Source organism: Meleagris gallopavo, chromosome 13 (assembly GCF_905368555.1).
Source record: "Meleagris gallopavo chromosome 13, MGAL_WU_HG_1.1, whole genome shotgun sequence".
Lineage (NCBI taxonomy): Eukaryota > Metazoa > Chordata > Aves > Galliformes > Phasianidae > Meleagris > Meleagris gallopavo.
The window spans coordinates 19,167,483-19,193,935 of NC_139416.1; the positions used below are offsets into that span (position 1 = coordinate 19,167,483).

General features: G+C 41.8%; 1 protein-coding gene across 1 annotated transcript in view; it reads left to right on the forward strand.

Moving 5' to 3' along the window:
- The window catches only part of AP1G1 (adaptor related protein complex 1 subunit gamma 1), a 43,925-nt gene that overhangs the window by 1,083 nt on the left and 16,389 nt on the right, over positions 1-26,453 (forward strand). The window contains exons 2-10 of the mRNA XM_085235259.1: positions 11,862-12,065; positions 16,541-16,665; positions 20,213-20,354; positions 21,350-21,446; positions 23,022-23,098; positions 24,232-24,240; positions 25,435-25,530; positions 26,009-26,089; positions 26,325-26,423. Of these exons, the coding sequence (XP_085091385.1) occupies positions 11,865-12,065; positions 16,541-16,665; positions 20,213-20,354; positions 21,350-21,446; positions 23,022-23,098; positions 24,232-24,240; positions 25,435-25,530; positions 26,009-26,089; positions 26,325-26,423 (927 nt within the window). The 5' untranslated portion in view covers positions 11,862-11,864. The remainder of the gene's footprint in view (positions 1-11,861; positions 12,066-16,540; positions 16,666-20,212; positions 20,355-21,349; positions 21,447-23,021; positions 23,099-24,231; positions 24,241-25,434; positions 25,531-26,008; positions 26,090-26,324; positions 26,424-26,453) is intronic.

The following is a 26,453-nucleotide window of genomic DNA, read 5'->3' on the forward strand; positions in this document are numbered from 1 at the left end:
CGGCCGGCCGGGCTCTCGGTCGGCGTCGCTCGCGGCCCGCGGGATCCCGCGGGCCGGGACCGCGAGTGCCGCTCTTGGGGCGCTGCCCGCCGAACCTCCCGGCTCCCCGCCGGCCGCCCTCCTGCGGCTCCTCGCGCTCCGCCCGCCCTCGCTCGGTCGCGGCCGTTCCTACGGCCTCCGCTCGGCGCTCCGGGCCGTCGGCCTGCGCCGTCTCGGGGCTTCGGGAGGCGGAGGACAGCGCTTCTCGCGGCCTTCGGCTTTCAGCGGCGGGCGCGGGCCGCCGCGCTGCGCAGCCCCGGTGCCGGGCTCGGTGGCGCTACGCGGCGCTTCCCGGAGGACGCGGCGGCGCTGCGGGAGCTCCGCCGGCGGCGAACGGCCTCAGCTCGGCGGCTGAAAGGCGGCGCGGTGCTCGGATCTTCTTGGAGCCTTCTGCGTTCCTCCTCAGAAGCCCCGAGGCAAACCGCGGTCGTTTTAACGGTAGGCGTTGGTTTGGAAGCTGGCGGATGGGGCGGCTGTTTGCTCGGGGTGCTTTCAGGAGCTTCGTGGTGCCTTCGGTTACGAAGGCTTGAAGTCTGAACGGAAAAATAGGGAGCGAAGTGGAAGTGCTTGGGTAGGGCGTTTCACGTGCAGGGCCCGAAGGGGCATTTGGGACTCAGCAGCTTAAGCAACACAGGACGTACTTCTCACTGTGTAGTGCTCCTTTCATCTAGCGTTTAAAATGACAGATTGAAGACTTTTTTTTCTGCTCTGATTCTATGCGGTAGTGTAAATCTCGATCTTTTGTATATTCTTCTTCCCCCTTTCTGTAAACTGTTTTTCCTCTGTTTATCGGCATGTTCCCTTTCTACCACCAAACTTTTCCTTTTTCCTGCTCATACTCGGTCGTCAAACAGTGCATTTCAGCGGATGCCTGAGAGCTGAATGAAGGCAGGATGCTTTGTTCCTCAGAGGCAGCGTGTGGTGTGAGCCCTCACTTCTGCCTGGGAAGAGGAGAGAAACGTACTTAAATTCCTGTGACCTGACAACAGGAAGGAAAGTCTGTTTGTGAGGGCCTTCAGCTTTCCTGGCCCTGGTGCATGGGATGACTTTCAGGTTCTCTCTTTTCTTTTTATAGAAGGATATTCTATTCTCTTTCTTTTCCCAAGTCCCTGTGACTTTTGATCTGACTTTAATTTTTTTCCCAAAAGGTGCTGTAATCGAAGCAGAGTTCTTCTGTACTTTTGTTGGCAGTGTTCTTGCCGATGAGTGAGGGTGAGAGGTAAACCTTCCCAATCCTGATAGCCTCTTTGCAGACAGGAGTTTTGAATTAGCATCATTGTAACCTGATGAGATCAGTAACTTCATTTATGGAATAAAAAGGCTGTGAGCAGAGAAAGGAGCTGAATCTGTCAGTTCTTTGACATGCAGACAGACTGCATGGGTTAAGATTTGGAAAGTTGCCTTTCAAAGTATAAGGGCTAATAGAATTCTTAATCGCTTCTGAAGTTAAAGGCATTCAGCACAGCATCTTGTGCCTCTTTTACAGGAATGTTTGCTTTTATTTTTGAATTGGTGATGTGCATCTTTAGACCATTTCAGAGATGAGCTGTTTTGTTTAATAAGAGGGCAAACTCTTTTGACTGAAAGTGATGTTAATTTGTCCTAGATCACACTGGGATGTTCTTCAAGGAAAACAGTCTCATCTATCATGATAGTTGTGTTCCTTTATCGGATGTTACTTCTGGTGTCAGTAAACAAATATATGATGGTGTTACTCAGAAAAGAGTAGTGCAAGTGGATATCTGCTAATATTACTGCTGTTGGTAGCATTTGCTTTGATCTTGCACTTTGGAGATGCTGTAGATAAAGTCCATGATGAGCGTTTTGGGGCGGCAGTTACCTGGCGGTACAGCAGTTTGTTTTAATGCAGTGTAGGGGAAGGTGTGTGATTTAGTCACAAAGCAGTGTCACGCATGCTGCCTTGCCTGCACAGTACTCTTGTGCTGCCCTTCTTGGTTTTCTCAGTGTACCTGGACGTGGGACCATCACAACCTCTGTGACTGTTTTTCAGCTCCTGTTTTTAGGCATGTTTTTCCATACTTCTTTCCCAGCTACCCCCGGCCTTTGTATAATGCAAAGTAATTCTGATGCCTTGTATTAACATTCTGTCTTGGCACCCCCCTCTTACCTTAATTTTTTTCTGATATCCCAATGTTCCTTATTTTCCACTTAATAGTTCCCTCTGTTGTAGGAAATAGCTCTTTCTCAAGAGAAACGACATTCTCCTTTGAATGCTGTATGGTTGGTTGCTTTTTAGGAACTGTTGTGTGTTGCCTTTGCCCTTAGTGATGACGGCGGTGCTGTTTGGTTAGGAGTGTGCTGTTTTCTGTATAAATATTGGTAATGCTAAACAGTATGCCAGTATCTCTCATTTTTTTTCTCAGTCTGATCTCTATTTGTAGTGTTTTATTTCTCTTTTTACTGCCAATGTGCCACTTTCTATTTCTTTTCAGTTGTCTGATAGTAGTGTGGAGACTCCTGGCAGTGTTTGCAGTTGAGGCCTGCGGTCTGTTCTGGTTAACCACTGCCGATTTTCCTTTCATACAGTCTATCCAGACATATCTTCTGCTTTCTTTTTGTGTTCAGGAGGGTCGACCAGTTCTAATGAAACAAGTAGGGGAATTCTGTTACTGATTGCAGTTGGAGTTGAGTCAGGTTTGAATTTTGTAACTTCCCAAAAGTTCTGGTGCGGGGTGTCTTGTTTTTTAAGGAGTGTGATTGCTTGCTTGAGTTGGGGGTAGGGCAGCTTAATCAGTGTACTTAGATCTGTTTGAAAGCATATGCCTGTACGTTCTTTGGCTGCTTTCTAGGATGAGCTGGGTTCGGAAATGCAACTTACAAGAGAATCTGTAAACAGGACTGTATCCTACTGGAAGAGAAGGTGTATGCTGTGTCCCCCAGACAGCCATGCTGTTCTCTGGGTGATTCTGTGGGCCTCGGTGGGCTTTGTCTGTTGCCAGACCTCAAGGACTTGAAAATTGATGTTCTGTCCTAAACACGTTCTTAAGCAGTGACTTTCTGATAGCTTGTTTTTAAGTGTTCATTAATATAGTGAAAGAGTAATTAAAAAAAAAAAAAAAATCCTTGGTTTTATTAGTAGTAAGACATAGGCTAACATTTCTGAAAAGATTCCAGGAGGATAGATCTCGACTTGGTTGCACGTTCAAGGCTCACGGGTCTTGAGGCTTAATTTTCTGATAGCTGAATGTAGGTTGACTGAAGCACTTGAGTATTTTACATGGGTCTTGTGCTGCTTGCGGATATAGGATGTTAATTGCTGAACAGCTGCCTTTGAATACTGTGGTATTCTCAAGTAGGTTTGTAGCAAAGTTCTATACTTAAATATTTGGGGGATAGTAAACTCTTCAAACCTAAAACAATACAAACATATTAATAAAGGGCTGCAAGGGAGGAGAAAGTACCTGTTCAGAAACATAACATATAATAAAACGATTTTAATATGTTATGATTTTTGTTTTGCTGGTTGATGTGGGTTTTTTTGTTCTACTTTTGGGTAGTTTACCAAGAACGAGTTGCACGAAGGAAGAATACCTTCCTGGTTGGTTTGGTGAGGAATTAACTGAGTTGGAGAGGGAGGAATTTAGGCACCAATTGTCCAACCACAGGAGCTAATCTGAGTTAGCTATCTAACTCTTTTTGTTTTATAACTGGCTATCAGGAGGAGAGCTTCTTAAAGATAAGGCCTTCAAACTGATAAAGTATGAAAAAAATCTGTTGTTCCTACTGTTAGGTTCTTGTCAGGTGTTCAGGGATAATCCCTGATTTCTGGACTGTATGGGTAGCAAAGAAATGGTCGTGGAGTGCTTCTGCTGTAAACAAAATGAGGAAAGAGGTTGAATGGGAGCTGTTGAGTCAGGGCCTGAACTGCTGATTGAGCACCTGGGGAAAGGACCTGGGAGCACAGGTGGAGGCAGTTGAGCTGTGGGACCAGAAGGGGTGGAGCCCGGCTGTGGCTCTCTTAGGCCTCATTAAGGGCTGACTGCCAGTGGGGAAGGAGCTCTGGTTGGAGATCCCTTCTTGGTGAGGCTTTCCCCTGCAAACCTGGGATCTTCTGATGTGGTGAGCAATTTTCTTCCCTTCCTTTATAGCACCTCTCTATTGTGCTGATCCTCCTGTCATTACACCTCTGGTGAAACACCTTTTCCCGTCATATTGATCTGTCCAGTTGCTACAGAGGCGATTGCTTTGGAAATTTGCATCGCCATTTGTGTTGATGTGGAAGGAACAAGAACGTAACCTCCATACAGAACATACATAAGTGTTAATTAACCCTGGAAAATAAGGCTTGCTACTTTGAAAGAGGTTTTAAGCCAGATAAAGTTAAATTTCAGGTGTGCTATTCCTAGATGATATGGGTGTCCTCAGTGTTTCATTGTACAAGATGACAAACATCTCTGAAATGTAGAGTTCTGTCCGATTTCACTGTTAATGGCAGTTTGCTATTCAGTAGCTTCATGGTTACCTGGGACTGATTTTTCTGAATATTGTAAATGGTTCATGGTGTTAATTTCAAGATCCTGCCTGATATTGAGATAGATTTTTATAGCACATCGCTTATTATGTCTTGTAGTTCTGAATTCTTAATCCTATTCATATTTTGATTTTATGGTTCTTCATTAGCTCTTGTCAGTAAACAGATGATTGATACATGGCCTCAGTTCCTTCCTTTAGTGAAGTCTGAGTGCTTGCATGTCAAATCCCAGTGGAATTCTGGTACCATAAGGTTTTGCTGCCTCGACAGGCCGTGGCACAGTCATGCTGCCCATTGTCCATCCTTCATTCGTACTATCAGGGAAATCCAAAGTACTTGTCAATAAATCATCTTCTGGAGCTTGCTGGAGTCTTCTTTCATTCTCTTTGTGCCTTTTATCGTACTGCAGCTTAATAAAAGAGTGTCGACTGTGTATCCATGGAGTCCATGAGACCTTGTGCCTGTCTTGCTGTTACTGCTTGTCATTGTTCTCAGTGGGTATAGTTTCGGGTTATGGAGTGCTTGGCAGTGTGAATCTGGAAAAATTTCCCATTGTTCTGTGTTAATTTGATTAAGGGGGCGGAAGATGCTTAGGTGTATTTCTTGAAAGAAGTGAGAAAAGTGGAATCATTGGATTCTTTTTCATTTAGTAGAAGTTTTTTTTTTTTCCTTAGCTGTGCACCTGCAAATGCATACTGGTCAGGTGTGTGTCTGGCGAGGTTGCTGCTATCTTGTATGAAGTGGATGTCTCACATCCTGGAAGAATATCCATGCAACCTTGTTGCTTCCATTCAAGCTCTTCTGATTGCTTTTGTTTTGGATTTTTTCTACCAAGGCTTCAAAAAAGTGTGAATTGTATGCAGTCAGGTGACTTACTACCTGCAAGCACTGTGGATTTGATAGTTAGATAATGGATGGGGTCATCCAGAGGAACGTGAGATTGTACAGGATTTTGTTGATGGCTTCATGGGTCGCCTTTCTGAGTACTGAAGTGTGCAGTCCTCAGCACGCTGAAGGAGTTCTTGGGGTCTGGAATGGGAAATGTGAAACTTGGGTTTTGTTACCTCTTGATACCTGCACGAAGCTCGGTTTGTTGTCTCACAGGGTGTGGATTTAGGGTGATTAGCTTTCCTGACTGCTGCAAGCTGTAGGTCTTCAGTGACCGAGGGGCATTTGATGGTGATGTCAGAGTGCTGGCAGAGATGAGCAGGCAGGACATGAACGTGGCTGTTTAGGGCATCCCTGCCACCTTCGTTCAGGTGTGTCTGCGCTGTGTGTGGCTATATTTTTGAATGGAGTAGCAGTGTCGTCCCCAGCAGTCCCTGTTGGCTTGTTTTCTCTCAATTTTGTAATTATTTACTCTCTATATCTGTGTCAGCACCGTTGTGATGTGTCACCTGATACAGCCAGTGGTGTCAGAGCTGCCATTAAAGTTTCTGAGGGTAATGTGGCTCTTCCAAGTGCAGGTCAGCCAGCTTTAGCCTGGAGAATTGTCAAAATCTAGGCCATTTTCTCTTAGATCATTTTAACTGTTTTGAGACAGGGAGTGAAACATACTTCTTGGTCAGCACGAGATTTGGTATTGCTTTGTATGATAAGAGTTCAGGAGCTGTTTCTCTCAAATGGTAGAGAATGTAGGGTTGGAATGAGCACAGTAGGGCTGAAAGGCTTGGCAGTGCAGGGGTGCTTTTGCTCAGGAGCAGCCTGCAGACCTCTGGAGAGCGTTCCACAGAGTTTGTTTCAGGGGAAGTGTGTGCTCTGGTGGCTTGTTTCTATCAGTGCAGTGAGATTTTCTTGGTAGTAAGAAGACCCTTTCTGACAGGGAAGGAGGAGGAAGCAAACGATACATTTAACAGAAATTTTGTACTCAAAGGCTAAAAGAAAATGTGTCTGCATAAGAAATCAGCTCAGACTACAAAAGAGCGTGAAGGGATTTGTTCTTGCGAGGTGGAGACATTACTTTCTTGTAGCTGCGGTTGTGCAAAACTTTTTGGTGGGAAGTATTCAAAGACGCATTTAAAGAATGCTAGAAGATTTAATACTGTTGTTCTTTTTTTTTTTTCTTTTCTTAAGAGTGTGGATGTGTAGTTGCAGCACAAAGGCAGAAGTTTGAATGCTGAGAAATAAATGCTGGCTGTCTCTCGTCCCTTCCCGTTGTCCTCCTTGCGAGCAGTTCTGCCCGGGATGTGTGTGAGAGATACAGGTGCTCTTCCAAAGTAGCACAGTTTGCACGGTGTATGTACATATATCACACTTCGATGGGGAAAAAAAAAAGAAGCAGGGAGCTCCATAATTTGACCATTATCTGATGAAGGTTCTTAGCTTTCAATCCTTTGTTTTCTGAATTGCTGGTTCCTTGCTTTATTGTCCATGTGATGTTTAGAGGAAAATAGTTTCTGTAGTGTGATTTGTTGATTGTTTATGTAATGCTTACAAATATCCTTACCCACTTGTCTCAATGAATGGATGGTGACAGTGAAATCTTGCTGGATCTTCAGTATTGGCTTTTGTTTTTTTCTGCCTCTTCAGTGAAGTAGGAAGTCCTGCCTTAACTCTGAAGGATGCAAAATGGAGGTTCTTAGACTGCGCTTCAGATGTATGGTAATTTCATGTGGTGCTATTTCCATTGGCTGAAGTGATTTAGGCTTTCTGCCTGTTTACTTTCTGTTGTCCAGGGCAAGATTTACTGGGACGAACAAAGCCTTTTATGGAAATACCTACAGAATGTAACAAATCACTGGAGATAGCATTCAGCAATTTATAAACTCTTCGAGTATAGCGAGAACAGAAGGACTTGTGATATCAAACCAAATTAGTGCCAAACTTCGGTTTGTTTGCAGACTTTAAATATTTGCAGATAAACAATGCAACTGTTTAACTTGTAGTTGCCGCTGCCTCTGTTCTGAGGAGCAGAAGCTTGAGATGATCTGTGACCTGATGGTTCTGCACTTAATGGTGACTTAGTGCAGGAGGCCATGCTTCACGTCCTTCCTGCTCCATCTTGGCTCTCCCAGAGCTGTCTGCTCACACTGCCTTGTAAGCCCAACTATTCTGCTGAAGGCATCTCATTTGTAGAGGAAAGTAACACGCTGGTTTTCAGAGAAAGATGGCCTCATCTGGCATGCTGGGTCCCAGACATGCTGTCAGTAGAGCAGTGGAAGGAGTGGAATCAGTCTCCTCTTTCAGAGTGAGCCTATACATAATGTCTTATTAATAATCACTTGTTATTAATGATGAGGAAGTTACTGCCTATAGGCTGCAGAGGTATATGACTGTGTGTGGGAACTGTTGAGTCCCATCCTGAACCAGTGATTGAGCAGCTGGGGAAAGGACCTGGTCAGCCCTGGGAGCACAGGTGGAGGCAGTTGAGCTGTGGGACCAGAAGGGGTGGAGCCCTGCTGCAGCTCTCTTAGACCTCATTAAGGGCTGACTGCCAGTGGGGAAGGAGCTCTGGTTGGAGATCCCTTCTTGGTGGAGTCTTTCCCCTGCAAACCTGGGATCTCTGGAGATGGGTGAGCACCTTTACTTTCCCTTTGAAATACCATTGTATCTGTGCTCGTCCCTTTGTTGTTACGCTCCTGTATTGCCCTTCCACTGTGTTAGTCTTTCCCATTGTAACAGCCTGCAATGGTGTGTTTATTTCAGTTCCTTCCCCATTTTCCAACAAAAGCATAGCTTATCAAAAGCAGTTCGAAAGTGTGTTTGAAGGGGAAGGGGTATGGGCTGTGTCTGGGCTTCAAGTGGGCTGTTTTGGGATTTGTCAGACTGTTACATAAACAAAGCACTTTGTAGTGACCACATACCCAGAGGGACTGTTAAAAATCCCTGGAGAAATAAGAGGAGGGACTTCTCTTTTTTTTACAAGTACTACTATGGTGCAGTGTGGTTTAAATGCTGGCGCGGCGCTTTCTTTCCAGCCATCCTTCTGAAAGGACGCAGGAGAATTGTGGACCATACAGACAAGGCAATAAACATAACCAGTCATGGAGCGACTCAGATATGGGGCTGCAGGTCTCAGACTGAAAAGATGAGGGAGGAATGTGAAGTGTGTAAGATGATGAGTTCCTCAGTATTATTAACTAGGTAATTTGTTATCATCTCCATAGGATTACTGGGAGCATCAACTGCAATAAGGACTTGAAGCTGCAGAACAAATGAATGAACTGTCTTTCCACTGTGTTGTGCTTGGAACTCAAGTAGTGACTTGCAGAATACTGTTGATTCTAGAAATTCACCTGGATTCAAAATAAAGAGATTTATCTTTTTTATTTTTGTAGGCCTTGACATTTTTTTTTGCTTTAGAAATTCTTATACTGCAAGTTGAAGTCTGCAGTAGAACAGAATTGTACATATGCATGCTTATGTGGCTCTTCCAGTCTTCCACAGGCTCCTGCTGCTGTGAGAAGCAGGATATCAAATGGATTGAGCTTTGATCAGACCTGGTAGGGTCACTATGTTTCTTGTCTGCTTTCTGTCTGTGCCCATTTAGGACACTGAAGAGCTGGTAGATAGTGTTCTTCTTGTCAAAGAGCAATCTGAGTTGAAGACTACTATAGAAGTGAGGGGCTGAATTTAATTAAGGGGACCTTTATAGGAGCCTCAGAGACCTCTACCAACACAACACATCAAATCAAAAGCTAAACCTAAACAGATGTTGTTATAAGGTTTCATAGAATCTTGAGAGGTGGCATCCTACCTGACTTCAAAATAACTTCTGAATAGACAAATCTCATCCCATAACTTTTATTTACATTCACCTCCAAAGATAAGCTCCTGAGGACAGGTTGCAGGCTGTACAGTGGGCTGTGGCTGTCAGTGTTACCCAGTCTGCAGTGCCATCGTGCACTTATGTTTATTGCTTTTTGCTAAATTATGACAGAGTAAAGCAGTGCATCCAGACAACAGCTGCCAACAATCTAGCACATACTAAATAGGAACTTCAGCTTACTTTGCAGTAACTCTTGCATAGTTACCATAATTTTACAAGACATTTAAAACTGTTTCTGTTCTTAGTGTTTTTTTTTAATAGTTCAATCTTAGTTTCTCATTCTGAAGTTTTCCATGCAAATTATTGGGCAGAGGTTTTTTTGCACAGTAGTGAAAAAGTATTTAACTCTCTCAGGATAGAACAACTATTTTATTGTGGATGTAAATAGGGGGAAATTATGTGGCAAATGGAGAAAACCAAGTTTCCTTTAGTTTGAGAAGCTTTGGGGCTCTGAGGCTTCCGGGTGGCTTCCTGTGTGAGTGCTGGCAGTCTGTTTGTTTCGTGGAATATATTTTGTTGCAGTATTGAAAATCATTTTCCCATTTTTCTAAATTGTCAAGAATGATTATTTGTGGTTGTTCCTTCAAGACTCATGCTTTAGCACCCGAAACCTCCGGAGGTGGCATTACAGTAGGTGTGCACCAAATGCAGCTCTTGGTGCTTAGCAGGGTTTTTGTATTCTGTTTGTTGTTATCCTACAGCCTTCCCTTGCTGTTGAAAGATCGTGGCTCTACCACTATCAGAGCTCTGTTAGTTAAGTGCAGCGCTCTGCTTTAAGGGTTTACCGTTCCCATCTAATTAAAGATTTCGCTGTGTGTGGATGTGATGCTGCGCGAGGAAGATCCTCTCAGTGGATTTTCAAAACCTTCCAGACATCACAATCCATATTATAAGAATGTTACTACAGTATTCAAAGGCCTTTTGTATCTCATGTTCAAACGCTATTGTGGAGGCAGCTTTCTTTCTTCCCCTTCACCATTCTTATGCTTATTAGTGTGGCATCTGAATGTTTGGGCAGCATAAATTTGTTTCTGTCACAGTAAGGTGAAGAAATCTTACAGCTTGTGGAGAGGCAAGGCTGAGGATTGGGGAGTGCAGTTATCTTGATCCTTCACAGTATTTTGAGGAAGCATTTCTGTAGGTAAAACATCTCTACATATAGTTTTCAAAATGTAATACTTTGCGTCTCTGTGAATTTGAGCTCTTGAGACATGAAGATGGGCAGTTGGAATGTGAGGGGCTGTTCGGTTGGACTGACCGAGGAGATTTAGTGTTAAGACTGAATTCTGTAACAGTCTGAGTTTATAATTCAGATCTGTAGAGCAACATTCAGCTGCTTGTCTGTGAGGCCACCTTTACTCATTGTAATGTGTCTGTCTGTCTTTCTGGTGCAGCACACGGGTTGCCCCGCTAAATGCGTGCTTCCCAGCCTGCCCATCAGTGTGCAGTCAAACCTGTTGTGCTGCGCCAGCCAGTCAGCACGGCGTCTCAATGCGCCTCTTTGTGATATGGTAGCACTTAAAATTTATGGCACTGATCTAAGAGGATGGTGACACACATGATCTGTGATGGACTGCTGTGTTGAGTAACTTTTTACACATTGGTGTGATTTTGTGATTTAAAAATGACTTAGCTAATCTTGCAGCTTAGCATGGATGGAATTCTGTAGAGAAGTTTGCATAGATTTATCCTCATGAAAGTCAAAAGTCTGCTTTGCTGAGCATAAGCTACAATTAGGTTCTACAGTTGAACTTTGTAAACTTTTCTGGGGGAGCCATTTTTCTCCTGAAATACATTCAGGAGAATACAATGCTCTCTAGATTGGGTAGTACCCATCGCTGTTCCACCTGGCAAAGTGAAACTACCTGAAGTTCATGTAGCATATGCTTTTTTTTTTTTTAAACAGTCATCATCACGCAGTTCTGTGAGAGGCTTTGTCACATTGCCTCTGAAGAAATGATTGTTCTGGCTGGTATTTAATAAAGGTACGGTGTCTGCTTGATTCTGAAGTATGTCCACGCTGCTCATATTGCTCTTCCATCAGTGTTTTCTGATGTCTTTTCCCCCTCAAAGGAAGAAGGATGCATGGCACAAGTATGTGGGATTTATGAAGCGTGGCTCTCTGAGATACCTGTCTGAAAACTTCTGCTAGTTATTTAACAGCATTGCTTTTTGTAAAGGATGGTTTGTGTCCCACATTGTCAAGATTTCAGGATCAAACCTCTTTGGTGAGAGGCAGAAAATATGAGCATGAACATATCTTGCTGAGTACTGTTCTTGTCTATTTCGGATGGGAATCATGTTATGTTCACTTGGCAGCTTGTTCAAAGCATAGCAGTTTCTGCATCTAGAAAAGCAATTGTGAGTACTTCTGTTCCTGGAAGGTACAATAAAATCCTGTGGTCTTTGGGTTTGCTTTTAACCATGCTAGTGAAGCTGTTTGCCTTTTTTTTCATTCTTCCATTTATGTAATTGTAAGGGAAGAAAGAATATGCTAAACTGAGAAAATTAATGAAGTTCTCAGGTACAGTAGAAGGCTTATGGATCTCTCTCTTCTCCCAGAGGATGCCAGCCCCCATCAGACTGCGGGAGCTGATCCGGACCATCCGGACAGCAAGAACCCAGGCAGAAGAGCGTGAAATGATTCAGAAGGAATGTGCTGCTATCCGGTCATCCTTCCGAGAGGAAGATAACACATACAGATGCAGAAATGTGGCAAAGCTGCTGTATATGCACATGCTGGGATACCCTGCACATTTTGGACAGGTAGGTTAGTCTTCATTGCTGCTATACTGTGTGTGTATACCAGTATGTTTCATGTGTTTTGAGTGTGTGGGCTGGTTTGGAGCAGAACTAGGGCAGTTCTGCTTTGAGGTTTTGTCCTTGCTCATGTTCAGAACCTGCATTAGTTTTGACTATGGTAAAGACACTTCCTGTTTGGAACTTGTTCTTATGTATTTTGTTACGAAACTTACAGTTAGTCTGCTTTACCCAGGCTGTCTGCTCCTTGCTGCAGATGTGTCTTGCAGAGCAGTAGTTAAATTACAATCTGGTAAGTATGAGTATTTTTGGATGACCTGAGGATGGCATCTCAAAGTTGTGTATCTGATGGAAATTGCCAGGTGTCTTAAAGGCATTTCTATACCCTTCTTCTGCAGTAATTTATTCTAGGCAGGTAATAGTTGGTCTGTTCCCAACAATAAAGAATTGGTGTTTCTTATCGCCATTTTAGTGAAGAGATTTGGAGAATGCTGATGTGAGTTTTGCCAGTTTCTTGACTTATTTTCCGTGTATTGTTCCTCAGTCAAATTGTGGAAAAGAGAGAAGATGATGGGGTTCTTGATCTACAAAATGTTCTTCAGGTTGAGTTTTGCTTAGTATTTGAGGCACAGTTCATTTTTTGTTAGTAAACATCCTGTTAGTCATTGTATGGTAACTGAGTCACAGCCTGAACCAATGATTGAGCAGCTGGGGAAAGGACCTGGTCAGCCCTGGGAGCACAGGTGGAGGCAGTTGAGCTGTGGGACCAGAAGGGGTGGAGCCCTGCTGCGGCTCTCTTAGGCCTCATTAAGGGCTGACTGCCAGTGGGGAAGGAGCTCTGGTTGGAGATCCCTTCTTGGTGAGGCTTTCCCCTGTGAACCTGGGATCCTCTGATATGGTGAGCAATCTTCTTCCCTTCCTTCATAGCACCTCTCTATTGTGCCAGTCCTTTCATCAATCACAGCTCTGTTGTAATGCCTTTCCTATTGCACTGATCTGTCCAATTGCTGCAGTCATAATTTAACCAGGGCCTCGATTTGTCTTAGTGTTAAAGAGTGAATTTGCACTGTACTTTGAATTTAAAGGGGATCACCTTATTTCTACATCACTGGATTCTTCTCCCAGAGAAAAGAATTGTTTGAGATGTAGCAACTCTGTAAGAGGAACAAGAGTATGCTGACTGTAGCATACAATACTCCATCCTCTGGCCTTGGTTCTCATATAATTTGTCAGTTGGATTTCTGGGAATTTATAGTGGCCAAGGCTAAAAAGGGATTTTAACAGCTATTATTTAAGTTGAAATCCTTTGTGTCCTCAGCATTTATGACTGGAAGGAATCTTTCAAGATACTGATGTTGCATAGGTGATCTTCATTCTTTCTCTGAAACAGTGTGTTGGGGGACTGTTGAAGGCAGATGCCATTCCAGCAGTAGTAGAATTTTGAAGATAGTCCACCATTATGAACAGGAAGTTTCAGGGAGTGACAGCATGAATGAGTACAAAATTCATTTTGATGAAAAACAAGAGAGCCACAGACTGCTAGATCCCATGTCTGGTTTTATCCTTGTAACAGTCATTTGACTAAAGCTAGTGTTATGAATGGGGTAACCAGTAACAAGAGTTTAGAGAAGGTGTCAGAAGAAGCAAATGGTGGATCTCCTTCTTCCCAAGACAGGATTCCTCCACTTTGATCCAGGAAATCTTGCACTATGTTTAGCCAATGCATGCTGAGATGCAATGCGTGGCAAACTGTCTTGAGTGCATGTTAAAATCGGGTTATGATTAGAAGGTATTGGGCATCCAGATTTTTTTTAGTTATTTTTATTTCCCCTGCAAAAGAATACCAGTCAGAAAGGTATCTATGTTAGTAAAACCTTTGAGTTGTAATCTGGCAGTATACCTGTATTATCAGGCTTTATTGATGTATCTGTTACAGCACTGAGGTAGCAGATTGTAATTGCTGTTCCTTTGAATGAAATGGATATAATGACATCAGGAGTTCTTCCACTAATTAAACAGAGCTTCACTTCATTGTGTTGCTCAGTAGTGCTGTGCGCTGAGCTAATTTGCATGTATTTGTATACATGTGAGGCAAACTGGTCAGCTTTTCACAGGCTGAATTTCAGTAATTTCATACAAATTTAAAAGTGCTGGAAATATCAGTCATTAGTTTCCTTCTGCTCTTTCTTAGTTGTTTGTCTTGCCTTTTTTAGCTCTTATGCTGTGGCTTTGAGGCCATCGGTTCCACATTGCACTTCTGGAGAGCATTATATAAGACACCACCTTTTAAACTTTTTGGGGGAAAAAATGGGTCAGTGACACTGTAAAGATAAGTAAATATGCAGTGTTATGTACCTTATCTCTTGGTTGATCTTGCCCATTCATGCATGTTCAGTTATCCCTTTGGATGACTGATCTTACTGCTTAGAGGTATTTCTGTATTGTAGATTGTCATCCAGATTAATCTTAGCTAACTGAATTTGCTTTCATTCAATCTTTTCCTTATCAGTTTGTCACTCAGCTCTAGCTAGATAATTGGGGCAACTTCTTGTATAGGTGTACTATATATTCTGATTGTCTGTTAGTGGCTAGGCCATAGCATTTATTTTCTGTAACACTAAATTTAATTTTCTTACGAGTTGTTCAGCAGCCAGTATAGCTTTGCCCTCTTGATGCATGTGCACTTCTCCCATCTCCCTGTTCAAAAACAGTTCTGTTCAAGCTTCCCTGTAGTTCAAGACTGTGAAAACCTTCTCATGCTGCCTTGCATTTTTGCCTATGTGGGCCCCTTTTGTGTCCTTTAAAGTAGATCTATTGGAAGCTTTGTTTCATCCCTCCATACATCTGCTGTGTGCTTACTTGCTGCCCTAGCTAATTTGTAAAACGAACTTAGGGCATGTGCTTGTGAGAAGATGAATCTTTTACCTGTTTTGAGAAGCCATTTTTGCTGCTTTGTCTGTGTAGCAGAAATTCTGAAGTCACAGCTTGAAGCAGTGATGGAGCACCTGGTGGGAAGGCAGGGCCAGCCCAGGGGAGCTCAGGTGCAGGCAGTGATGCACCTGAGTGATGAGAAGGGCTGGAGCCTGGATCCACCCCTTCCCAGACCTCATTTAAGGGTTGGTAGTGGGGGTGAGGGTATCTTTCTGCAGATCCCTGTGTACCTGAGGCCTTTCAAAGGTAAGTAAATCTTCTTCCTTTGTTTCTATGTCTCTGGCTGCTGCATTTGGGCCTGTCCTCATTTGCAGCAGCCAGAGACTTTGGACCCTGCTATGGGCACTGTACTTCCCATCATGTTATAGTGTTACAGCCTGGAAAGTAGAGATACAGTTATATGTAATTGATTATCTGTTAGAGTGAGATACTTCAGTGCGTAGTAATGTTAGTGTCTGTATTTTTGAACTAAGAACATGTTTAAAAATTGGCTAGCAGCTAAACTCTGAAGTCATCTGAGTGTAAGTGGCAGCTAGGCATGTTATCTAAGCAATTTCCTTTATACTTTTAATACAGTTGATACATTTCTACATGATAGAAGGGATATGATGTTTGTAGTGGCTACGGTGCCTGTGATTTTAGATTCTGAAGTTCATACAGAAGTGTTTGGGAACTGCTGAATTGCAGCCTGAACCTCTGATTGACCACCTGAGGCGAGCAGTGAGTCAGCCACGGGAGCACAGCTGAAGGCAATTCACCTGTGCTGCAGGAAGGGGTGGAGCCTGGCTGCACCTCTCCTAGAGCCATTGAAGAGCTGACTGCCAGCGGGGAAGGATCTCTGCTGGAGATCTGCTCTGCTGAAGTTTCATAAGCGAGCCCAGGATACGGGTAAGCATCCTATCTTTTCTGCTTTGGTGTAATAACCGCGTAGCCAAGCTCTCTGGTACATCTCATAATTATAACATCTGTACATTCATTGATTGTACGAGAAGTCATAAGGTTGCAGGACAGCAGAAATTTAAATAAATGACTGTATCTAAAATTTACCTAGCTAGTTACTTAGTTACAGATCATAATCATCAAAATTGTTGTTGACATCTTAACAGAGCGGTGATTCTCTCCCTGGTGGGTAGATGTACCCATTGAAGTGCCAAAAAAAAAAAAAATTCCAATGTATATCAAACATGGCATATCTTTTGGATTTTTCTCTGGATTTCCAGATTTATTTTTTTTAACTGATAGTTCTTATCTATGTTATCTTTCTCTTTTGTGCTCTGATCCCACTTATCTGGTATATATGAGGTAATGGAAGATCAACAGAGGATTGTTACTTCAAGGCAGCAGACTTACTGTTGACTTTGCTGCTCCCTTGCTGGGATCTTTGGGCAGGTCATTCAGCCTTTGTTTTCCATATCATCAAAATGGAAATAAAATGTACTTTTTAAAATATATTATGAGAGAGACCTAAATTAGTTAATATCAGAGTTCAGTCTTCGTCTTCCAGCTGAGAAATAGTTTAAGCTAATTCTTCTTTCTTTTTTTTTTTCCAGTTGGAGTGCCTCAAGCTCATCGCCTCTCAGAAATTCACAGACAAGCGCATTGGGTATTTAGGTGCCATGTTGCTGCTGGATGAGAGACAGGATGTCCATCTTCTTATGACCAATTGCATCAAGAAGTAAGGGTAGCAGCTCTCTCTCCATCAACACATGTTTTGAGGCTTCAGGTTCTAGAATAATGCTCCTGACACTGATATTTTCAGTACTTTTTTTTCTCCCTTGCTTTAGAAAGCTTTTATTCTCTATCTGTTTCATGCTGTTGACCATAAAAGATTGTTGTAGTTTTGTACTGTATCGAATGGTCCTCTATGTTCCTTAGAGGGAAGAGAATACAAAATTTTGTTTGTCCTGCAGAGGTACATGGCAAACCATACTTGATGTAGCTATTGTTCTAGGATGGTAATGTGTTGCGCTGCAGGTTGTCTTAAGATAGATAAAAATAGGGAGATGAAATGGTCACAGGAAGCTATTCAGACAGTGCAAAAGACCATTTGTGCTTAAAAAAAAAAAACAAAAACAATTTCCATTCATTGAATCGTTCAGGTTGGAAAATACCTCTAAGATCATCTAGTCCAGCCCTCAACTTATTACATGGGTAGATAGTGACAAGATGAGGCGAATGTTTATAAACTAAAGGAGGGTAAGTTTGAATTAGATGTTAGGGGGAATTTTTTCACTGAGAGGGTGGTGAGATGCTGGAGCAGTTTGTCCCTAGAGTGTTCAAGACCAGGTTGGATCAGGCCCTGGGCACCCTGATGTAGTGTTTGATGTAGAGGCTGGCAGCCCTGCCTGCAGTGAGGGGGTTGGAACTTGAGGTCCCTTCCAACCCAGGCCATTTTGTGATCATCACTATGCCCAGTAGACCATGTCACTCAGGGCAACATCTACCCTTTTCTTGAGAACCTTCAGGGATGATGAGTCCACCATGTGGGCAGCCAGATCCAATGCCTGACCACTCTGAGAATAAATTTTTCCTAATATCCAATCTGAATCTCCCTTGGTGCAACTTAAAGCCATTACCTCTTGTGCTATTGCTGTTATCTGGAAAGAGGCCAACCCTCAGCTCTTTACAACTCCTTCCAGGTAGTTGCAGAGACTAATGAGATCCACCTCCTCTTCTCCAGACTAAAGAATCGCAGTTTTCTCAGCTGCTCTTCATAAGACCCTTTGCAGCTTCCTTGCCTTTCTCTGACATGCTGCAGGGCATCAGTGTCTGTCTTGTAGTGAAGGTCCCAGAACTGAACACAGTGCTTGAGGTGTGGCCTCACCAGTGCCAAGTATAATTCCACGTTTGAGAATTAAATTATCTCCCAGCTTACAAAGAAGGAAAGAGACAGGTGTGCAGTTAGTAATGCAGCATTGCTGAAGATCCATGTACCTTTTAAATAGGATTAAATCGGAGGATATTTTCATAATGCTGCTAAAATGTTGTAGGCCAGGTTATCCTGTGTTACAATACAATATCTCTGTACTGTATCTCTTGTTCTATTTGTTTACTTGTGCTTATGAGCTCTGAATCAAGACTGTGTATGTTGCCTTCCTTTTAATGTTGACCTAACAGTACTGATGTATGATTTTCCTTGGAAGCAAGGCAGCAGTTTGGAATGTGCTGTGTTTGGTATCTTCCTGAAATTGGTCAAGAAAGGATGAAAAATAAGGATTGTTTTTTTTTCCTCAGTTTCTTTACTTTTAAAATCTTTCTAGTGAAGTGCTGCTAAACTAGGACTGTTTCATATTATAGTTAAGTAAAGGATGATCAGTCTGTTTCTAATGATGGACAGTCTTTTCAAGATGGGTGGCAAGAGGATTGGAACAACTGGGGTCTGGTTGTTTTATCCTTGTGCCTGCTTGGTTGTATGTGGTGTGTCTGGTTTTATTTGCTTCTTGAACATAAGCCTCTTGAGTAATAGCAAATGAAGTATTGATAAGATTGACTGCTTAGACTGTGTCCTCAAAGTGCTTGGAAAGTCTTGACAAGACTGTTGGGCCTTGGTATCTACAGATGTCTGGGAGGTAAACATTTGGTCAAATATTCTTTTATTGAAATCATACTTGTGAGAATCTTCCGTTAGAACTGGGCTGCTATATTAACATCTTTTTTTGATTGCTTATGCTAAAAACGAATTTGTTTGATAAGGGTGGGATGAATTTGATGTGAGCCAGGCTGAAGCTAAACAAAACTGGGAGATAGCAACCCTCTTAGGTGGTGGGAAGCTTATTGCTTTCTCTGTTGGCTTCCTTGCCTGCCACTTTGTCGTGCCTTCATCAGTGTCTTATAACCACGACCTAGGTCTTCCATACTAACAAGTGGACACCCTTGTGGAGCAGCATGTATGCATGTACTTGCTATATTCACTGTTATGTGTCGCTGCCCAAAACTTGCTAGAATAAGGAAACAAAAATCAACACATTTTAATGGCAGGTGTCCTGTTATTTTATTTGCATGTTGCAATAACTTCTATATATTACATGCAGAATGCTCTCTTTTCTGCGTGTTGTACAAATCTGGTTGCATGCTGCTTGCTTCCCCTGTTCTCCCATCATGCAGTCACCAACTCACCTCCCAAACAGGAACCATATTTTTATTTCCTTCACAATTTAGTCATTTGTGAATGAATCCTGGATGCTGTGGTGACATCAGTACCAGGTGTTTTGATGGAAAATTGCTTGGAAGTCAGTTTTTGAAAGCTGTTGTAATTGCTGTATGGAAGCTGTCTTGTCTTGTACTTAATGTAATTGATGGTTGGTGGGTGGCCTCAGAAGTAGTGTCTGCTGATGGGTATTGCATTTTGCAACTTCCAGAGGCTAACAGCATTTCCGTATGGATTACTTGCAAGCTCTGTGAGTAGTGGGTTTTTTGTTTAATTTGTATGTTGTTTTTGTTATCCTCCATCTTGAGCCAGAGTAGGAGTATCTTGCATAGATTTTCTTTTAAATGCTGTTCAGTTTGTAAATATGAATCCCACTTCTGATTCAATATTTTTGTTCAGGCTATAAGTCTTAGCAAAAATTCTTATTTTGCATTATACTAAGATTAATGTATTAAGCATATGTATTGTCTGTTACCCTTTAAAGTTTTATTTTATGACCAAATCCAGATGAAGTTTTATGGTTCATCGTTCATTAATCCTAATAGTCAAACGGAAGGAAGGGAAGGTAGCTAAAATTAAAAGCCATTGTAAAAATATGCAAGTCAAACTGCGTGAAAATCTTAAGATTCAGAAACTGCAAATCAAAGTGCATATAAACCAGAAGCTAAAGGCTATTCTACAACTTGTTTGTGCTGGGACAACTTGCAAAGTCGCTGCAAGACTATACTTGATGTTAGTTTCTTTCCTGCTTGCAAATTCCAAAAGGCAGAGTTTAGTCTTTACTATAGTAAACTTTAATGGAGTTCAGTGTGGTCTTCCTTCCTCTCAGCTCAAGCACCAGATGTTCACCTGGTGGTTTTGCTGAAATCTTTTTCTTTGAGGATTCTATATAAAAGTAATAGAAAACGCAAAGCTGATATTGTTTACTTGTACTCCCAAATAGCTTAGAATTTGGAGATTTCTTCTGGGCCACGTGTGCAGATGGCTGGATGGCCATACGCAGATGCACTTTTTTCCATATTTGGGATTTGTTCACGTGCTGACTGTCCTCTTTTTTTTTTTTTGCTCTTTGCAGTGACCTTAACCACAGCACGCAATATGTGCAGGGGCTGGCACTCTGCACTCTTGGCTGCATGGGCTCTTCAGAAATGTGCAGAGACCTTGCAGGAGAGGTTGAAAAGCTCCTCAAAACATCCAACTCCTATCTTAGGAAGAAGGTACTTTTTAATGTTTTGTAAAGGGTTAAAACTTGAGATTGGGATATCTTGCTAATAACTGGAATGCTAGACAGCTTGGAATGCTGACTGAATATTTGCAAGTGTGCAAGACAAGTTGAGGCCAAAGCCCATGTCTGTGCAGAGCAAGGATGTGTGTAATCCTCTAGAAGGCTAGCCTTCAACAGATGAGCTATCTGTTTCTAATTTCTAAGATGCTTTGTACCTTAAGGTTATTGATTGTGCTACCAGCGCCTGCCTGTTCACAGGCTCTAGCTCCAAACTTCTAATTGTTACCCAGTATGAAAGAGCATCTGTGAAGTATGAATAGTATTGTTCTTTTTCAAGACAAAACAAAATATATTTAAAAGGTTGGGGAAATAATGGGATTTTAGGCACGACAGCAGTTCTGAGAGGTATTGCTGTATTCTGGGAAGAGGCAGCGCTCTTGATTCTCAGACAGCTACAAAGAGTAGGGTCTGGTCTTGCTTCTGTACTCTGGAAAAGGTGGGCAAACTTTTTGAAGTCCACTTTTGTTTTTCATAAGATCTGTCACCTGAAGGGGAAATCTTTGTGGGAATGTGATCATATTCAAAGGAAAGAAAAGCCATGAATTTTACATAAATTTCACTTTTTCACTTCCAGTGCATTGTCATTCCCCTCCCTTCCTAACAATGAGACAGACTGAAGTAGCACTATTAAATGCAGAGCTGCGTAGTGATTAATACGGCTCTGAAGTTAATAACTTTCATATGAACTGCTGTTAGTGCAAGTGTTACTTCGCAACTCAATTCCTTTTTTACTTTTCAACTGTGGAAGTTTTGTTAAACTCTTCTGTGGTGCTGTTTAGTACCACTTGTAGCAGAGTGGGAAAATGTGCTATAAACATTTCAAGCCTCTGTATATCATAAAATCTGTGGTAGTTCCTGCTGTGCTCAATGTTCTCAATGTCTTCTTGTCATTGCACTACATACTAATCAAATGTTTTTCCTATATAGGCAGCACTGTGTGCTGTTCACGTTATTAGAAAGGTGCCTGAACTTATGGAGATGTTCCTGCCAGCCACCAAAAACTTGCTGAATGAAAAGAACCATGGTAATGTCTGAGTGTGCATAGCAAGACTATACTGTGTTTTGCATATGGCACACAGTACTGAATCCTTCTACTTGGAGGGATTTACTGAGTTACATTTTTATTATTTGTTTCTTCCCATTGCTATGCAGTGAGTACAGATGTAATTGAGAAGGCAGTGGTGTATGGCTACAAATTAGCAGGACATTAGCAGCACCTATATGGCATAGGTGATAAAAGGAACTCTGCGTTTTTTTTACTTATTTCAGAGCGGGTGCAATGGGAAAGTTTGTCACTTCTATTCACACTGCCTAAATGAAGTTCCAGGTGTGCTTTTTAGCTTTTTGGGTGACTTTGGTTAGTGCAGTGCTATAGGATTATCTGACGCTTGCTTAGCAGCCGTTACCAGAGTGGAGATGTTCTCTGTCAGGAAAGAGTCTGTCTTCACTGCTGTTGTAGATCATGATATAGATTCCCACAGTAATGTTGCTTTTTTTGCTAGGTTATTGTTTTAATGCATTTTCTTTTTTGAGTACTTCAGAAGATTATTTAAAGAGAAATACAAAAAATATTTAACTTGGTTAATTTTGTATCAAGCTAATGCTCACTTCTTACAGGCTTAGTCCTTTTGCTTATCTTCAGTGATTATGTGCCTTAAGAAAATAGCTGGTTGTGCTAGAAGTCCTATAGTAGATGTTACAGCAAGTTTGTCTCCAGATATAGTAGTTAAGTGAAATGTTACTAGCAGGCCACGTGTTTTCTTTTCATTTGCCAATGCCTCCAGGTCCACCACTGCAGGTCCCACTCATCATCCATCCTGTATTCAAGTTTGGGATTGCCCTAACCTCAGTGGTAGGACCTTACACTTGGCCACGTTGAGCTTCATGAGATTTGCACAGGCCCACCTCTTGAGCCTGTCTGGGTACCTCTAGATGGTATCCCTTCCAGCATCTTGACCCCACCACGCAGCATGGTCTTGTCCGCAAACTTGCTGAGAGTGCATTCAGTGGTTAATTTTCAACTGTTGTAATCTAATTAAATGCTTTGTAACTGACATGGCTTTTCTAACTGCTTTTCAGAGATGTTTTAACTGAGTTCTGCTAAGTCAGAACACAGCAGTTGACTGCCAAATAGACAGTTTGGCTTTAGCAAATTGTCTACTGTAGTCTTTCTCCAAACTTGAGGTTCGAGACCTTCGAAGGAAGGCACAGTGCAGACCACGTAAGGCTGGGTAGGGTATCCAAACCAAAAGACAAAATCGGGAAGCATAAGAAACTCAACATGTACAATACATTTAACAGCTTGTCTCCTTCTCAAATCTTATTTACGTGTTTGCTACTGTCTAACAGTATATTTAATATGCAAGTTTCTTTAAGCAATAAATACAAGTCCAGTTTGTCTCCTTTTTTGGCTTTTAGTTGCTGATCTAAGACACATGCACTTTGTCATCAACTTTACCGTGGGCACAGCTGCAAGTATCTTTTTGAAGCACGTGTTAGATTGAAGAGGAGATTGTTTTGTATGATTTGTTTTCATTTCATTGCAATTTTTGTTATTCGCCTAGAGTTAATGAAAGAGTTTTTTTCCCCTGGCTTTTAGGTGTTCTACACACATCAGTAGTCCTCCTCACGGAGATGTGTGAGAGAAGCCCAGACATGCTTGCACACTTTAGAAAGGTAAGTGTGAATTTGGTAACATTGCAGAATTTTCATGGTTTTGTTTTGGCTTTGTTTTTTGATTTCTGAACTGAAAGCAGTGTGCACCTTCTTAAAATAAAATCCTTACAACTGAAGAATTTAATTGTACTACCTGCTTGTTATCAAAACAATAAAAAGTGGGAGTGGGAATGCCTAGCCCTCTCCAAGAAGGGAGTAAGTTACAAAAATTGCTCTTGAAGACTGTGTAGTTTGTATGAATCTCACCTTACAGTTAAGAATTAGTGCCCCCTTTGGCTGATGTTCCCTTTCAGCTTTTTTGCTCTTTATAGCTAATTACACAGCATCATCAGGAATGGCATGTGTATTAATAGTAAGGAAGCAAAAAAAGGCTTGCACGTGCACTTGAATTCCTTTAACCACTGTCACACAATTGTATAAGCTCACGTAAGAAATACCAATGGAAGTTCTATTCTCTCCAATGGAAGTTTGTCTCTGATGCATGCTATAGTACATAATTTTCCTTTCTATCTTAGAGGTTTCAGTATCAACATCATTTCCCCTCTGGTAGGAGTGTTTGCTTATTTTCTGCCTTAACACAGATTTCCTAACATTTATTGCTGTAATTTGCTGTGCAGTATTATTGTCATATTAAAGAGTACCAGACTATGTGAAAACTTCACTGTTTATTTTTTTAATTAGTCTGATTTTTGTCAAAGGAGAAATTGATCAAAGCTGATAAACAGAACTGGCCATCTGCTCCTCATGTGTCTCAAAGAGATTTGTTTATTTTCATGCCCAGTTTATTCTTCGTTGACTTGTGTATATCACTAGGGATTTCAAACAGTTTGTCCTGTTGATGCATTTTACCACTTTGATGTACATCTCCTCTTGCCCTGGCTGTGTACAGCAAAGCAGGAATGAAAATGAAAGACTAGGGACACATGAGAGTGAGCCATTGCTCACTTATAGGTGGTAGTCTTACTGGTTTAAAAAAAAAAAAAGCTGCCTCTGCAAAATGTAAGTACTAGGTACTTGCTTTTCTAGCAATCTCTTTGGTTGTTTATGCTGTGAATGATATAACACTGATCTGTCCCTAATGCCTGCTTCATCTGTTTTGTCTCTTTTGTCTGTTTGGAATCCTGCTGTGTTAGAACGAAAAGGTAAGGTTTAATTCTTGTACATGGTGCATGCTTGCATTGAGTCTGTACAAGTTTGCCCCTTGTGATGCAGTACCAGATAATGCCACGTTTGTGATTAATGCCATGTGCTTAGATCAGTTGTCTTGTTTAGTGCTTTTTGTGTGCTGGTCTTATCACTAAGCTTCTCTACCCATATCAGCCCTGGATCTCTGTTGTGGCCTTCTCGAAACATAAACCTTCTTTGCTCAAGCCCTCATCGGGATTTTGGGGAATTTTTTCCTGTGTGCACGCTACAGCCATGAGTGTTCTTTATCACCGGTGGCTTTGTGCCTTGCCTTAAATGTAGGACAGCTGTGGGTAACTCCTTTACATGGAAGGAAGCAGGAGAATTGTGTGGCCACCTGTATGTGTTCTTACAGCACTGCCAAAGAACTACTGGGTGCAACTCCATTGCTGGCGTTTTTCATCAGTGAAATTTGAGTACAGAAGGTTTGTAAGGGGCCCTCAACCAGTCTCCATGGCTGTAATGTTTTTCTTTGTTTGCCTTTTCTTCAGTCCTGATAACATTCTTGCACGTTAGAAGGCAAAACAAATGTTAATCAGGGCTCCAGGAGTATTTTTGCAGATCAGTACCTTTGCATGTTACTCTGAGGGAATGTGTTGCAGATTACCAAGCTTTTCTCTTGGGAGGCTGATTTGAATGGAGCATCAAACTTAAAGGAATCTTTAATAATTTATTGTAATCCTGTAAGTACCTGAAAAGATTGAATCTCTTATGCCTGATGCTCTGTGAAAGCAGGTGATATATACTACATGGGAATGTATGCTAAAAACTAATTTGGAGCTAATCTAGTAAAGCTCCCAAAGAACGTTTTAGAAGGATGCTACTTTAACAGTCCTAGCAGCCTCCTTTTTCATGAAGACAGGAGTTTTTTAAATTGATATTTCCTTTTAGATATTGCTTATCAAGTTGTTGTGGATTTAGTACTTTGAAGATGGAATATGGTGCTCAGACTCCAGCTTAGATAGGAAATGACTAGAAACATTTAAGCTGTAGATATTTGTATAATAGTCTTTAGATGTTCAGGCTGAACTTTGAGGAGGAATTTGTAGGACAACTTGTTTTCAAATGCAAGGTTTGCATTTGGACCTGTACTTGGGCAGAAGAAACAACAAGCTAATAGGTACGTTTTCTGATAACTCTCTTCTTCACAGCTTGTTCCCCAACTAGTTCGTATTCTGAAGAACCTTATCATGTCTGGATATTCACCAGAGCACGATGTGTCTGGGATCAGTGACCCCTTTTTGCAGGTAAGAAATGATACAAGCCATCATTGATGGTTTTAATTTGTGCACACCATTGTGAGATGTAAGTATGACAAGATGGTTACCATCAGGCAGCAGTGTCGATTTGAAGATCGGCATTGTGTTAGAGTAGGCTGGGTAAATGCTATGTGTCTGCCTTAGTGAAAACCACCTGGTTTAAACAGAAGTTGTTGTGCCCTGTGGTATTATGCTAAGTTGTGGCAAAACGAGAAGAAATAATAACTGTTGGTCTTTCAGGAATGTGCCTAGTTTGACACTCGATGTACTTGTAACAATTTTGGCCTATGAAAAGAAAAAGAGCACAGTGTTCGCCTGAGAGTAGAACCAAATCTGCATTATGCTTTGAAATAGAAAGTTAGTCTTTTGTTTTATTTTTTGTCACTGCTCAAGCAGTGAATTTCATGGCCCTTCTGTAAAAGATTTCCATTTCCACTGAGTGAGATTTTCTATTTTTGTCATATAGGTGCGAATCCTGCGGTTACTAAGGATTCTAGGGCGGAATGATGATGATTCTAGTGAAGCAATGAATGACATACTTGCACAGGTGAGACCTGCAAGGTTAATCAGCTTACATTTTCTCTTTTCATTTGTTAATTATTTGGATTCAGCACTGGTGAAGATACAGCTGCTTGCCACACTGGAGTGAGTTTCGTTGCTGGGGGCAGGTATTTGTAGATATGGTACACTAAGGATTGCTGAGTTTCATTGCTGCTTCTGCAGAACAGCACAAAGGGGATCCACTTTAGAGGTAACGGAGTTGCTTTGTTTCTTTCCTCTAGGTTGCTACTAATACAGAAACAAGTAAAAATGTGGGAAATGCCATTCTCTATGAAACTGTGCTGACTATTATGGACATAAAATCTGAAAGTGGACTGAGAGTAAGTTGTCTTTGCTATGGCTTTTTTTGT